At 37.0% G+C, this 16,194-nt stretch overlaps 3 protein-coding genes across 5 annotated transcripts; 2 read left to right on the top strand and 1 right to left on the bottom strand.

Annotated features, from left to right (window-relative positions):
• Nucleotides 1-396: 396 nt before the first annotated feature.
• ppil6 (peptidylprolyl isomerase like 6) lies at nt 397-5,999 on the bottom strand. The gene is made up of 8 exons (XM_005802600.2): nt 5,546-5,999; nt 5,376-5,471; nt 3,376-3,564; nt 1,850-1,912; nt 1,570-1,717; nt 1,228-1,287; nt 1,012-1,147; nt 397-917 (listed from the first exon to the last, which is right to left on the bottom strand). The coding sequence occupies exons 1-8, from the start codon at nt 5,621-5,623 to the stop codon at nt 806-808; spliced, it is 882 nt and encodes a 293-aa protein (XP_005802657.1). The 5' UTR covers nt 5,624-5,999; the 3' UTR covers nt 397-805.
• Nucleotides 1,074-13,608, top strand: gen1 (GEN1, Holliday junction 5' flap endonuclease). 3 transcript variants are annotated; one of them, XM_023347187.1, is made up of 14 exons: nt 1,074-1,154; nt 6,048-6,216; nt 7,260-7,458; nt 7,528-7,704; nt 8,094-8,204; nt 8,296-8,369; nt 8,455-8,540; nt 8,672-8,822; nt 9,666-9,702; nt 9,779-9,859; nt 9,951-10,081; nt 10,190-10,251; nt 11,484-11,633; nt 12,321-13,608. In XM_023347187.1, exons 2-14 carry the CDS (start codon nt 6,056-6,058, stop codon nt 13,592-13,594), a joined length of 2,694 nt encoding a protein of 897 aa, XP_023202955.1. In that variant the 5' UTR covers nt 1,074-1,154; nt 6,048-6,055; the 3' UTR covers nt 13,595-13,608. The 3 variants fall into 3 exon arrangements, with proteins under 3 accessions (XP_023202955.1, XP_014325580.1, XP_023202956.1); XM_014470094.2 differs by lacking the exon at nt 1,074-1,154 and adding an exon at nt 5,442-5,485; XM_023347188.1 differs by lacking the exon at nt 1,074-1,154 and having other exon boundaries at nt 6,194-6,216; nt 6,284-7,458.
• Nucleotides 13,609-15,137: 1,529 nt separating this feature from the next.
• On the top strand, nt 15,138-16,061 carry msgn1 (mesogenin 1). The gene has a single exon (XM_005802644.2). The coding sequence runs from the start codon at nt 15,152-15,154 to the stop codon at nt 15,575-15,577; it is 426 nt and encodes a 141-aa protein (XP_005802701.1). The 5' UTR covers nt 15,138-15,151; the 3' UTR covers nt 15,578-16,061.
• The last annotated feature ends 133 nt before the right edge of the window (nt 16,062-16,194 follow it).

A 16,194-nucleotide genomic window follows, 5' to 3' on the forward strand; every position in this document is an offset into this window, starting at 1 on the left:
AGGTCTACTTTATTTTGTACAAACATGAACTGGAACTTCATATCAAATTTATATGTATTTTCCCCTTTTTTTATATCAATATTTATTTAATTTCTGACACCCAAACTACATTAGATTGGGTTCTGTACAAGATCTGCAGTATACTGGGCAAACCTGGCTTAGATTATCCTGCAATAAATACAGTGTTTTTATAATAAATATAAAGGGGAAATTTAAAATATTTCAATGCTTTGATTTAACCCCAGACTACAGTACATTGGATTTCCTCAATTTTCTATTCAAAGTCTATTTTAATAGTTTTTATCTCTTAGACCATCTGGAATCATTTACAGAAATAACTTTTCTTAGCAGAAGTGGAGTTTGCTCTATAATAAAAGAGGATTCACATTCAGCTATCCATTTAACATAATGAAGTAAAAAGTAACCAAAGTTAAACTTGCAACACTGTTGGAAAATGTGCTGACAAATTTTTTTTTAATTTTTTTTTTTATCAAGGAGAACAGCGCAAATATTCCAAAATGCTAAGATAAATGTCCGGAGAACAATTTGTCTTCTACATGTTAAAAGGTGTGATAACAACAATACAATCCAACAACAAAAAGTCTCACCAATACACCCAATTTTGTTACTCAAGCTGTGTCCTATTCTTACATACAGACTAGAAGTTTTCTACAGGACTCTGATTCTCACAAGTCAAATAAAGTAAAACAATAGAATTACATTTAAGGGTTTTTTTCTGAGCAGGAAAGTACGGATAAACACAGAAGTGAATTTGTCTTTGATTTTACTGCATCAAAAAGTAAAGTTACATTGGTAACACTCCACAAGCTGACACTCTACATTCATATTTGGGTCTTTCATTGAAAGTCTTACTCTCTTCTAATTTCTTCAGGACTTCTACACCTTCAATCACTTGTCTAAAAATAGAAAAAAGGAATGCAATCAGAGATAATATATATTGTCACTTAGTAATTCACTTGATGACTACTGAAACAAATTTGTGACACAAACCCAAAGGCAACATAGTTTTTGTCCATCCAGGGCGTCGGCTGCAAGGTGATGTAGAACTGGGATCCATTGGTGTGGGGACCCTTGTTGGCCATTCCCAGAGTGCCCCGTTTTGAGTGGGAAATAGCAAAACTTTCATCTGACAGGTGAGATGGTCACATGTTGAGGTGGTACAAACTATATAAACTCACTAATTCCATCTTCAGGAATTGTTGGTACCTTCAAAAGTTGGTCCATAGATTGACTCGCCCCCATTACCTCTACTATGAGGAGAAATATCTGCAAAGAGTAAAATGGAAAGTTAGACAAAGCCAGTGACATTGAACACACTTATGTCAAATATATTTTAATTTGAAAATTTTATAAATTTTTTCCTTTGTGCCACAAATCCTAAAATCAGACACCATATGATCAACTTCAAATCATTGCATAAATATATCTACATCATTTGACTTCCTGCATCTAAATGGGTTCCTGAATTATATAATCCTGTTATACATGTCCTGAATATTAATGAGGCACTTGAAAATTAAGAGGTGACAGAGTCGGCTCTTAGAGCACCTCCACCTTGCACCCAGCCATTGGGCACAATGCGATGAAACAGAGAGCCCTTGTAATGGAGTGGGAGACCGCTCTGTGACTTTCCTCGTTCTCCTGTGCACAGAGCCTCAAAGTTCTCTGACGTCTTTGGACACAGATCGGAGAACAGCTGAGGAGAGACGACGCGAAACGCTGTTCTGTATTAATCATTCGTTTTCTTATATTTACATTCTAAATTGTTCACTAATGTCAAATTATAAGGTTCATCTTTCAAAGTAAAATTTGATCGAAAAGTTTTTACCTCAAAACTTATCCTCCGAGGATCCTCTCCTGCTACAACAATATCCATGAAGACAAACTTATGCTAAAAAGAAAAGAATGGAAGTTTGATTAACAAAAACAATAGCAACCACAGTTTTAACTTCTAAACAAACTCTTCAGATTTATGTTAGGGGAATTTGCCAACTTGAAATCTTAGGTATGGCAGTAATTCACACATTGTCTGAACTCAATACTAAGTGCACAAATTCTGTGTAAGGATGATATACTAGAACAAGTGCTAGTAGCAATGAAGAACAATAGATAAAGACATGATGCTCACTTTGAACACTGATTACTTGTATTATTTTAGAAATGCAAAACCAACCAACCATCCATTGATACGTAATCTGTCATGTACTGACTTTACTGCATAAAAAGGAACTGACTTGGTTCCAATTTGGTTTTCACTTTTCAACATTCACTGATGAAAAAACAAGAGTCCTAAGCTATCAGCAATCCCTTTTAAAAAAAAAAAACATCAGACATGTCTAAAGGCGATAAGGCATTCACTAAATAACTTTCAATCAGGGCTTCAGAACTTCTTATCTTATCAGTTGGTTTTGCAACCATAATACCATTAAGTCCTCTTCAGCACTAAAAATAAACTCAGCATGAGAAATAATGAAAAATTTCAACAGATTCTGAAAGGATCATAAAAGAGGTGAAAAAATTAACAAAGTGACCTCTAGCAACCTGGAATGGTGGGTTTATGCTCCACCACCAACATCATATAAAGCCAAGCAGGGTTACACATAATAATAATAATAAATAATAGTAGTGTCTGTTTTTTCCAAATAAGTTACAAAACACTGAAGGAACTCATATTTATAACCTATTATTTCAGTAGTATTGTGGAGAGAATGAAGATTGGAATAATGGGTTGGAATACTGCTCATCATTCCAAAAACTATATTTTTTCTTGAGCTTTTATTTAACAGGAAAATATATAATTTAGATTGAAAATCTCCTTTTCAAGAGATTGAGAAGTTCTTCAAGAGATAGTCACGAACTTACAGAAGTATCTTAAAAACACTCAAACCACACATAAATAAAAATGATTTTTAATGATTCCATCTGAAAGCCAAAGACATTTCTGAACTTTGATTGCTAAACAGTTCCTGGAAACATGAACTTCAGCTCAATGCATTAAATACTATGTCTAAATCTACCAGCAAATGCTAACAACAATTATCTAGAAGCAGGCTTCCTGTAGCCAAGTATTACTGAAAAGTGAAACTGTCTCAGTACACTTTATATCTTCATGTTTCTCTGCTGTGAGTCTTCTCCTTTTTATGGTTTGTTCAGTGGCTTATTTATTTTAATGTTCTACTCTGAGACAAATTTTAGAAGTGACAATAAATAGGATTAGACACAGGAGTCACCTGCTGCACACAGGATATTTCTTGCCTACAAAATAGCATAAATAAATAGTATGCATGTTTTTAGATGCCAATTTCAACCATTCTACTTTGTTTATGTATTCTTGCAACTGTGGTGTCAGCCTACTCCAGTTTTCTGAAGGTGTTCGGCGTAGCACTCCTCAGTGATAGCCGTATAGAAATCCTCTGGATGAGTGAGGGTGAAATTCCACTGATTTTCTGCCCAGCTGGCGAGTTGCTTTTCATTACCGAGGAGAACGCCATTAAGGAAGCATATCACATTGCTGGGATACTCCCACACATCACCACGCAGCTCCTGAAATCACAAGTTCACAACAATAGCTGTGTTGTGAATCAGCTTTTTAGAATAACAATGGCGTCAAACTGCAGCGAGATCATATCTGTGTAGGGGTGCAGGATCACAGCCGCAAGCTTTGTCCACGTTCAGTTATATTATTTATAACTACATTTTTCATCACATACACTGGCATTACACATGTAGACAATAAATAGTTTTATTTCTAAGAAGGGATAACACTTTTTAATCATACTATATTTGACAAATAGTGTTTTTCTTTTATTAGTCACAGTGTTTGAAATGCGTATCTTGTTTTATCAGTCTTTGTTTGGTCTTTAATGTCTGATGAGTTGCTTATTGTGTCATATTTCATCCATATTTTTCATAGAAAATCTGTTGCTGGTAATTGACCAGCAAGAGGATATTGAGGGGAGTTGAAAGGACCATTAGAGTTGACCTACTTTCTCCCAAGGATCTTTTTCAGATCCTTGCAGTTGTAAGGATCTGACACAGATCCTTGTAAAAGTATTCATATCCCTTTGTAAGGATCTGACACAGATCCTTGAAGTTGTAAGGATCTGTGTCAGATCTGACACAGATCTTGTAAGGACATGATCTGTGTCAGATCATACATGATCTTACATGTATGTAAGGACATACATGTAAGGACATGTATGTCCTTACATTCTGACATACATGTCAGAATGTAAGGATCTGACACAGATCCTTACATTCCTTACATATTACTCGAGTGCAGTAATATTGCACTCGAGATCCTCAGAAACTCCCCACACCCTCTCTAAGAACTTTATATTATTTATATTACTATATTATTGCACATATTTTATATTTTTATTTATTTGTGTTGTTTAATTGGTTCATTTTAATTTATGCTGATCTGTTCAAGTTCATATTTATTGTATATGATTATTTATATGATAAAATAAAATTATTTATCTAATTTACATGAAGTATTTCTGTATTTCAAGTACTGAAATAGAGCTTAATATGAGATATTTTTGCAATGATTAGTACACAGCTCCTTGTAAAAGTATTCATATCCCTTTAAAATGTTCACTATTGCATTTCTCAATGCCCACACATTTTTTTACAGTATGTTTCTTCCAGCTTTGCACAGGGAGACTGAAACTTTTATTCATTCTTCTTACTAAAATAGCTCAAGCTCAGTCCGACTAAATGAAGAGTATCTATGAACACCAATTTTCCACTTATGCTGTGAATATTTAATAGGTTTAAGGGTAGGAGTTAACTGAGTCATAATAAACACATGAATATGCTTCAATTTAAACTACTACATTGTAGCTCTGCCTATATCTGTAGAGCCAGTTTCCTACTGGAAGTCTCTAACACATTGTCTTTCAGATTTGACTTGTATTTAGCTCCATCCATTTTCAGTTCTGACCAGCTTCCCTTTGGCTCCTGAAGAGAACCATACCCAAGACATGATGCTGCCACCACCATGTTCCACAATGAGCTCATTGCTTTATAATCTAATCCTGCTCTGTACAGTCTTATACCTGACCTTTCTGGTGTGTTTCTTGGTCTCCTTGATGCTGTTTGTTCACTAATGTCCTCTAACAAATATCTGAGGCCTACACAGAATCACAGAGTTTTACTTACAGGTAATTTCTAAGGGTAATTGGTTGCACTGGATTAAGGGTATTAAGGGGATTGAAAGATTGCATGCCATACTTTTCACATTAAATTTTTTTTAAATTTTGAAGATTTATTTATCGTTTTCTTTTCGGTTGACAGTTTTTCTTTAGTTTGTGTTCTTTCTGAATAATTTGCTGAATGAAATAACCTACCCGTTTCTTCTTCCATAGGTATTCATGCCAGTCAAATTCAAGAAGTGGCACAATTTCTGGATCCAAAAAATCATTAGGAAACCGTTGTTTGAGTACCTACAATGACAGAGGTGGAACTTTAAATTCATTATTTAATCAACAGGAGGAACATAATACATGTGTTATTTTACCTCGGCTATACTTCTGGCAGCATGGAAATTTGGGTCTTTAATTATGCCAACCACTTCTATTTGCGTTTGTGAGGCCATTGATAAACTCCCCAGCGCATAAACAAACTCTGAGTATCCATAGCAACAATCTGTGAAGGCGCATGAAAATGACGTCTCGTTGTTTGAAAGTCAGGGTTCGATCTACTTTTTGGCTATCTTTCCTACTCTCCTACAAGGTTCATTTGAAAGCTTTAATAACAACAACATACCGAAGAGGAAATTGTATTCAATTATTTTTATTAAATTGATGTATTACATATAACCTATGTAAGATGTAAAGACAGTCCTCACTACAGAAAGGAAGCGTAAGAAAACAAATTGGGACGCAGCCTAACGGAGGCGGCGCCAGTGTTTGAAAACTTCGACTCGCCAAGCTGTTCCGTGTTCCTTTTCTGCGGATCTTTTTTTTTTTTTTTTTTTTACTAATTTTGTTCATTTTCTGAACTTGATTCCATTTTACTAGTATTAATTATGGGTGTTCACGACTTGTGGTCCATCGTTGAGCCAGTCCGAGAGTCAGTGCCGTTGTACAGTTTGAGCGGAAAGACTCTGGCGGTGGACCTGAGCTTATGGGTCTGTGAGGCTCAGCGCGTCCAGGCCATGATGGGCAGAGTTACTAAGCCCCATCTGAGGTAAGTGTCCTTATATTGTTCTTAATTTTTTTTTAAAGAAAGTTCATTAGAATATTTTGTTTGACAGTCCATAGCAGCTTATTTTAGCCACTGTGATTCCTCACGGGCATCACTGAGTTTGAGGACAAAAATGAAAGTACAGCCACATCGAAAGAAGTGAGTTGAAGGATGGTTGGTTCCATATACTTATATACTTAAATAGTAATATATATTGACATTCTATATCTATTTTTTGTCTTATATTTGTGTATTTATGATTTAAGATTTTGTTTTAAATTTTTATATCAGCCTGTTTTTACTAGATGTGCAGCACCTTGGTCAACTTTGCATTGTTTTTAACAGGCTGTATAGATAAACATGATATGGCACGGTAATGTAATTTGACACTACGGTGATACTGCATTATAGTGGTGGTCACTATGACATTCTCATGGTATAATAGGTTTGAGTAAAAACACCACAGTACTACTGTATGTACACAAATTTAAACTGTAAATGTATAAAAATGATCTAATTGCTTTTAATTTAAACAGAAAAGCTACAATATTATTTATTTATTTATTGCAGGGTTTTTTTGTACCAGAAACCTTTCCAAGTAGATAGACTTTTGTTGTGAGGGAGAAGTGTAGCAACTTTTTCCTAATTTTTCTATAGCTTCGTGTACAAATTTTCTTGAGATCTATGCAGTTATCCCATATTTGGTTTTAACATTTTGCTGCAGAAATATATAACTAAAAGAAACACATTTTAATAAGGAATTTTGATTAACTACGTGCCAATTATGTGGAAAAACAAGAAAATTACAAATGGCTATTCTCTGTCAGCTGCCTTATGTGATGTCACCAGGAATGGGTGCATTGAAGTTTGTTTTTAGAAAGGTAGATTTTATCCTGATTGCATAGTGATGTACAACAAAATGGCAAATAAAAACATATTATAACTTGACCTATAGCTATCAAACTGTACAAAATGTGAGTTTTATTAATTTAGCAGAAAAGTCTCTGTTATAAGTAAAAACCAACATAATGCTGTTTAATGTGCAGGAATTTATTTTTCCGAGTGTCCTCGCTCACTCTGATGGGGGTGAAGCTCGTCTTTGTCATGGAGGGAGAAGCTCCCAAACTTAAATCAGAAACGATGAGCAAAAGGACAGAAATGAGATTCGGAGGATCCTTGAAAGCCCATTCCTCAAAGTCATCCACAACTACCAGCAGAGGGCGCTTTAATGCTGTACTACGAGAGGTATGTCTTTCTGGTAACCGACTGTAAATACTTCTCCCAGCTCTTTGTCGACCTCTGTGTTTTCTACAGTGTGCAGAGATGTTGGACTACCTGGGTGTGCCCTGGGTGACAGCAGCTGGGGAAGCAGAGGCCATGTGTGCTTACCTGGACTCAGCAGGGCTGGTTGATGGCTGCATCACCAACGATGGAGATGCATTCCTGTATGGGGCTCGGACAGTCTACAGGAACTTCAATATGAACAGTAAAGTAGGTTTCTGGAAGTTAAGAGAAACCCTGGAACACGTTGGGGCTAAGATAAGACTATGTTGAATACTAATAATGTTCTGCTTTTGACAAAATCAATACATGTCAGTTTGACAAATACAAATAATAAATCAGCTAATAGATAAATTATATTTTATTTATTTGCAGTTAGTATGGAGTATTAACAAAAAGATCAGTGATTTGATTAATCAACATTACCATATAGATGATATTGTGTCATTCTTGTGGTTACAAAATTCTCATTTGCCGCTTCATTTTGGAGACCGTAAGAGATTCCTCATTGTAGAAAAGACCCTAATCCTGAAGTTATCATTTACACTCTTAATCCAGATGGAACTGATGTGTCAATTTTTGACTTTTTTTTCTCCCAGGACCCTCAGGTCGATTGCTACCAGACATCTCGAGTTAAAACCGAGCTACACCTGTCAAGAGAGAATCTTGTTGGCTTGGCCATTCTCCTTGGTTGTGATTATATTCCTAAGGTAGATAAGACACAACTTAAAGAAGTTACTTCAGAATAATATTTCTAATTACATTTCTATTTCTTAATGTACATTTTAATGGCTCCCTCAGGGTATACCTAGTGTTGGCAGAGAGCAGGCCTTGAGGCTTATACAGACCCTGAGAGGACAGTCACTTCTACAGAGGTTCTACTCATATGGTTGCCTGGCAGATATGTACGTTGCATTAAGGGTTGTAGATCCTCAGGAAATCTTATTCTTGTCACTAAAGGTTCAACCAGTGGAAGCAGGAGAGTCCTGACGTGCCTGTCGGAGTTGCAAAGAAAGTTCCTCACTGCAACTTATGTCGACATCCTGGTGAGCAAACCAAAGCGGCAGTGACTTGTCTCACACATTTCTAAATTAAAGCTATTTAATCTGCCATTGTTGAAATATACACATATGTGAGAAATTTCAGGAATCAACACTGGTTTCTCTTTGGCTCTCAGGCTCAGCTAAGGCACACGAGCGTGGCGGCTGTGTGCTCTGCGGCAGTCAGCGATTCTGCCAGCCTCAGGACTTCGATTATCAGTGTCCATGTGACTGGCACTGCTACGAACAGAGCCGCCAGGCATCGTCTCTGGAGGCAAACGTCAGGAAGTATGTGTCGTTTTAAAAAGCTGGTCGAAGCCATGAAAATCTAAATGTTGATAAAAAAATTAACAGGACTGGAAAAATGCAAATAGGAGAAGAGAAATCATAAAGTGAACATGTTGAAAGGAATAAATGAATATTTACATACAACACTCTGTCATAAAAGGTGCATGAATAATTGAAATGGGCTTGATCTTTACCATATAAGCCAACTACCTTAATTCAGTCAAACATTTTCCCAAAGCAAAAGGAAATTTATGAAAATTTCAGACTTAAAATATTTCAATTGAGAACTTCATCCAACAAAGACAAATTTTACACACAAACAGTAAGAGATCTTTGGGGGGAAGCAGGATTACTAACATCAATTATTATGACAACAATATTTTAACATTCATAAACTGAAAAGTACTTTTGCTCATGTGAATTTAAATGTTTGCAACTGTTTTTAGTTTTTGTGTTTTTTTTTTTTAAATATAGTGACATAATTTTGTGGTGTACTTTAGGTCAAAGTAAAGCAGTATATAATTGTTATAAAAACAAAAAATAATACATGATATGTCTTTATTTTTATACAAATATGAAATGTTACAATTAGCCTCCTTTAAGCGGATACCCCTAAATAAAACCCAGTTTTATTCAGTCAACTGAATTTGGCTCACAAACACCAAAGTTGGTTGATGATAAACGTATTGGTTCTTGTGCATCTAGATTCACAAACTCTAATAGATTTAAAACAAGATTTTATGTGCTAGACCCACATGAATGTTTACAAATATAAATCTGGGAAGTTTGACTTTGGGGCCAAATGAAGGTTTAAAATGTTTATGATCTTTTTTTTTATTTTAGAAAAACTCTGGCAAGTCAGCAGTTCCCATTTACAGAGGTATATCTATTTGTTTTTTCAGGTTTTCTTCTGCTTTCAGTAACACCTGAAATAATACTTGAACATTTTATTCTAGATTATAAACGAGTTTCTGGTTTCCAAGGATAAACCTGTGGCACATTTTAAGAGGAGACAGCCAAATATTCTGCTGATGCAGGTAATGCGTTTTTACATTTTTCATTAATTAAAGCACCTCTTGCTGCCTTTTGTGGACATGAATTAGAAAGCTTGTGTCTTGTTTTCCATAGAAATTCACTTATGAGAAGATGGGGTGGCCAAAACACTACACAAGTGAAAAGGTTTTGGTCCTGATGACCTACACTGAGCTGATGAACAGAAAATATGGAAGAGACGTGCCCTCTCAAATCATGCCTATCCGGTAGTCTTATGACGTTTTTAAAGCTGAAAAGCTGCATTATTGTGATAATATTGCTGTTTATGTGTGTCCAGAAGCTTTTCTTTAAAATAACTTATTTTTCTGTAAAAGAATTCTGAAACCAAGGGTGAGGAACGCTGTTGCTTGCTTTGAAGTCATCTGGAACACTCCAGGTCAGTTCAAATCTTCAGTTCTTTCCTGAATAAATTACCCTTTGTGTTTAATTTGTCCTCTTAGTGGCTCATTATATGCTTCGGGAGTGAAAAAACGCTGGATTTGTGAGCTGGTGACACGACTGCAGCGCTAAGTTGGGGTGCAGGGTGTTCGTCACCGGGTTGTCTGTTAGTGACTGGCTGTGAGGTGGGGTTCAGAGGTGACAGATCAGTCACAACAGCTTCTAGGTGCTAAACCGGCTTCCTCTCTTAGCTGGGAAGTCTGTCAAATCAAAGCGGACATCACTAACAAGCCTGTTTGACATCACTGACCTGAGAAAGTCTCAATGAACTAACTCACATTGCAGACTTTTATCGTGTGCAACAGAAGAAATACTTTAAATACAAATATAAGTTGTATTATTTGAATTATGGTCAAAATGCGGTAACTATGTCTGAATTACACAGACTAATTATGTAAGTCTATGACCAAATCAGGAAAGTGGCCCCAATGTTAGATTCCATTTAGTTTATAAAAGAAATGCAAATGAATAAAGGGCAATTTTAAATCCGATATTTTAGGTTATTTTTTAAACAGAACTTCTTAAATATATTTCTGACAAATCTTCAGATATGCAAAGAGACATGATGATTTATATGTATGTCAGGTTTGAAATATTTTTTTCTTTTGCAGTGTTCTGATTATTTGTTCACATTACAAGGAAATTGAGACCATATTTGCTGATTTCACTTTCTTGTTCCTCGGTAATCTGGGGGTTTGGTTGAAGTGATGCAAAAATAATAAAATATATGTTTTGAGGTGAATTTTATTGTGTTTTCTGCTTTAGGTCTTTCATATGTTATTCACTAACATTTTAAAATATATTTTTAGCCATTATTGCAGCAATTTGATTTCTGTTTTCAATTTAAGATTTCATTTCTTGGCATTGTACCTCTTCAAAATTTCATGCTTTTTTCCTGGTGAAGATGTTTCCTTGCACTGAAAAGCTATCACTTTGCATACATAGAAAGGGTTTTTTTTTCTTAAAAAAGACTTACATCATTAAAACTGACATTTATTGAGGAAAGATATTAGAAAATACATGAATAGTTGTAATCTGTGGTGATGGATGAAAATAATTGAGATTCATAAAAAAAAACTAAAGACACAGGAAAGGACCATAGCTCTTAGTTTAGTTAGAAAGACATAAGGTTAGCATGTCCTAACCTAAATTTGTTCCTGTTTTCTGCAGAACATTTTGTGTTTCCAGAGGAACGACCCACAGAGGATCAACATGAAGTGAGGACAGTGGAGGAAGAGTCACTTTTCCGTGTGGCTTTCCCGGAGATCGTTGAAAGCTACCTAAGAAGCAAAGCTCTGCTTAAAGAGAACAAAACTAAACGTAAAACACCTATTTTCACCCTAAATATATCCTACTACATGTTGTTTTCAGTGCAATAGTTATTTAATAAGGTGGTTGCATGATCGCATTCTGCATTTTTCCATAAAAAGCTCCCCTGCTGATTTGACAAACTTCCCAGACTTCCCAGTCTGCGCTGCCAGGGCGGCGCAGATCAAAGCTATTTGAAAGTTTTACATGTGTTTTTAAGACTCTCGCTTACAGCAGCTCTAACACCTGAAAACGTAGAGTTAGAAGCTCAATCACTTCACACCAGAACCTTTAATGCAGCCAAGAAGTGTCTGCCTCACAGGATTTGCTTACTTTTTTTTGCCACCACAGTAATCATGTGTTTATTTGCTTTCAACCCAATTTTAAAAGAAATTTGACATGTCTACATAATGGCTGTTACAATTCCTGGTCAACCTTTTATTTTAGAGACAAAATGAGACAAATACATAACAGATATGAGCAAATGTATAAAATATTCTTTTACAGGAAACAGGTGGCAGTCACAATAAATAGACTGTTTGTTCATATCTGACACTCAGCAGTCCGTTCTTAAAATTCAGTAATTGAGAAATGTTTATTGACAGTGTCAGAAATATCCAATTACGGCCGGTAAAACAGAAACAACAGGAAAGTCCTCTGACATTTCTTTCTCTCTGCCTCTATTTTTTTTTCTTACAGAGAAGAAAGCGAGACGTAAAAAGGACAAACCATCTGATAGTCCTGCTGGTGTCGCAGATCTCTTGGCTCAGATGACGCTTCAGTCGTCCTTAGAGAACAGGTCCACTCAGCCACTAACTCATCTCCCTTCCAGCTCAAGCTCAGAAAAAACAGAATTGATCATTTTAGACACTCCAGTGAATCGTAAGCAACACAGGAAAGAAAAAGAAGACGGTCAAGTCCTCGAAACTCTGCCTGAAGTCGAACCAGAAAGCGCTTCACCTTCTGTCTCTGCCATTATTGACGCTCTACATCTCAGCGATATTGACTTGGATGCGTTTTCTTTCACTTCCTCTCCTTCCTCACCGGCGGTCCAGGGTGCAGAGCCTGGGCAAACTGATGAAACGCAAGGTGCAACCAAACAGCCAGAGCTCTGTTACACTGAGTGTCCTCTGAGAGACAGAGTCCTCATGAGGAACGCAGATAAATCTCTGAAAGCTACATGTCCTGAGCTTGCAGCTGAGGTTTCAAAACATCTGAACTGTGAGTTGGTCATTTCACATGGAGAGCAAACTGGGGAAATTTCCAGTGGAAGTAGCAGTGAGGGCATCATGTTGACTGGCAATGAAAAGGAACCGCTACCACACAAAATCCAATGTATGTTAAAAGAAAGTCTTGAAAGATCAAAAAAGCAAAAAATTTTGCCATGTGATGCTCAAAGTAAGACAAAGGAGGAATCTAACGGACGTGAAAAGCCTCCTCCAAAATATACATTTGTCAGAGCTGCTTTGTCATTGTCCTCTGCTCCGCCACAGAGATGCCACTCTGACCCAGGACAAAGAGCCAAAAAGGGCAGCACCAAGAAGACCGTCTGCATGAGCGTGTGCTCATCCAGCGAGGATAGTGAGGTTGAAAACCGGCAATCTGGACCTCAACGTCGAACAAAACTGAAACCGGCAGACAAAAGTATACGTAGCCTAATATCAGACTTCCCTCTAAAACCTCTAAAAACAGCTTTAAACTGTGATCAGTTTAAAGCTGCTAATCCAAAGACTTCTCAAACGCTTCAATTAACTGGACCAAAATCACAGAGCCATGGGGAAAAAGTTGAAAATGAAACACCTGCATCGACGAAAAACAGTCGTCAGGCTGTTCAAACAACTGAAGTCAATGATGATGAGATTCTCCAGACTCCTGATTCTCCCGTCATTGTGTTAGATGGTGAGGATTTGGTGATTTGTAGTGACAGTCCCCTGCCACTGGCTGAGAGACTGAGACTAAAATTTCTGAAGTGAGCATCCAGTTTTGTCGGTTTAAAGAGTATTTTTATCTTTTGTTCACATCCTATTTGCTTCTAATTAAGTAATTTCTTTCCAGGTTTTTTGCTTTTTGCAAAGCAAAATGCCAGAGGGTAGGCTTAGAGTACTGTGACCCAGTTTGAGTTTTATTTGTGTGCTGTGTTTTGAAAAAGTCTGGAAATGTATTTATTTCATATTTATTGTATAAAGCACTCAACCATCCAGTCAACCTGCCGAAACTCATACATGTTCAAAAATACATCTCTTGAAAAAAAAAAATTAAACAAAGTTACAATTCTTGCTCAAATTATGTTTAACGTATAAATCTAAAATCATTGCCTAAAAATATGGTTCTAATGCATTCTGTGAAAGTGTCAGACATGATTTTCCAGATCAGGATAAGTGTTGGAAAAATATTAGGATTTCTTTCAGACCTTTTTCCTGCCCTATTTATCTAAATCCACCCATGCATCTCTTTGTTCTTCCATTCATTACTTGACTTCTGTGAATGTATCATCCACTATTTTTCATAATTTCTGTATTTTTTTATTTGAAGAATTGAAATGTGAACCAGAGGAACTTGAGTCTGGGATTCGGAGAGGAAACGATTTGAGTTGGAAAACCTTTTCTTTTCTATTAAACAGAAGTTGTCCATAGATTCTGAATTTTAAGCTCCTCTGGAAAAGACGTAATAGTTGTTCATCTTATTTTCTCCAACTACTCTTCCCTCCCTCCTCCCCCCCAGCTGAAGGAAGCAGGGACAGAAGATGCTAAAGCCACTGTTTTTTAAACAACACAGCAGTGTTGTGTCCCCTTGATCCTGAGTGAGGGCTCACACCTTTTCAGACATGAAAGGTCTGGCAGAAGTTCTGGTGACAGCTGCATCCTCTGCCCAAATAACATCCCTGCAAAAAGAGTCCTACTGATTTCAACTTAATTCTCTTAGAATAAAATTTTTTTAATAAGTAAGAATGGCTTCCATCATAAAGAATGTCTACATTTTAGAAAACGGCGCACTTCAAGGTAACTTTTCAAAAGTGTAGGTGTCTACACAATGATTGGACTGTAGCTGTTGTGATTTTGACCTTTATCTATCCTGTAGAATTAACCTTTCACGAAGAAAGTGATGAGCTCCAACGTGGTGTTTGTTTGTATAGTGAGGACACACGCAGGGCTGACTTGTCAGAGTGGTGTGAATGTCTCAGGTGAAACGGCAGTCTTCATTAAGACACATCACATCAAACTGATAATTGTCGCTGTGCAGACTTTAGAGTAATTTCCCACAGAAGGAATCTAATTATTTTTCTTTCTATCACATTAACCGTCTGTTTGGCCTTATTCACACCACGGTGATAACGAACCCAGTCCCTTCGGGAAGGTCTCATTTTGGCACTTTAGTTGTCCTTTGAACTTTTTTTTTTCTGAAGTTGTGAACCCATAAAGGTCCGGAGATCTGCTTCTATATAAAACGCGTTTGGCGAGAAAAAAAAAAATCTCACATTCTCTCAAGCCGCCTGTCATCCGCCTCGCTGAGCAGTAGTCTGGATTTCTAACATGGATCTGGAAGCTGTCACGGCTGCTATCCTATCTGATTGGGAGATCCTTGAGAGTGCCTCTGGAGAAAATCCGGAGTCCGTCTGTCCGGAGTCCCCCCTGGATTCTTCGCTGTGTTCCTCACCGGAGATTTGCTTCCCCATCTCCAAACAGGAGAATAAGGATTTATCCTTTGTCTGCGCCGGACGCAATGAGACTTCGCCGGGGCAAAGGCAGAGCAAAACAAAGATGTCCGTGAAAAGGCGCATGAAGGCCAGCGAGAGGGAGAAGATGCGGATGAGAAGCTTGGCAGAGGCTCTGCACCAGCTCCGCGACTTCCTTCCGCCGGATTACAGCAAGAGAGGCCAGCCCTTGACCAAGATCCAGACGCTTAAATACACCATCGAGTACATCAACAAGCTCTCTGACATCCTGAGCCGTGCGTAATGGAGGCACCGTGGAGCGCTTTTACGCAACATGCCATCTCTCATCATGGACCCCTTTTTGAACTTAGATGTTTCATTTTTCATCATGATAACTTTGAAGTCTCTCTTACTTGACAGTCTTTTGGGTTTTTTCTTTAATGTAAATATTGTTTGGGCACTTGGAAAGTATCATACACATACTTGGAAAGTATATATATGAGGCTGCCCCTTTTCTGGAATTGTGAATTCAGTTTTTAGTATACGGTATAGGCGATTTAGTTGTTACTAGAATAGAATGAACTTGGCCAAACTATTTGCTATTATTATTTTTTGCTGAACAGACATAAGAGAGAGCATGTCTTTCCAATGATTTGAATCCCTTAATTGTGTTTTGTTCTAATGTTTTCACGTTTTCTGTTTGCAAAGCCATTAGTTTGTGTTTGTGTGAATAACAAGGCTGTTCAAAGTATTTGAGTCGCACCACAATTTTTAACAATAATAGCTGTTGTGTTCACCCTTTCTTCCTTGTTTTTTGATAAGTTTTCAATAAAATAATTCGTTGAAATTGTGGTTCTGTTCAGTTATCCAGACGTCATTATGAACTCAGGATCTGTCTTATTGATCATTTTTCCATTCACA

Source organism: Xiphophorus maculatus, chromosome 15 (genome assembly GCF_002775205.1).
Source record: "Xiphophorus maculatus strain JP 163 A chromosome 15, X_maculatus-5.0-male, whole genome shotgun sequence".
NCBI classification, from domain to species: domain Eukaryota; kingdom Metazoa; phylum Chordata; class Actinopteri; order Cyprinodontiformes; family Poeciliidae; genus Xiphophorus; species Xiphophorus maculatus.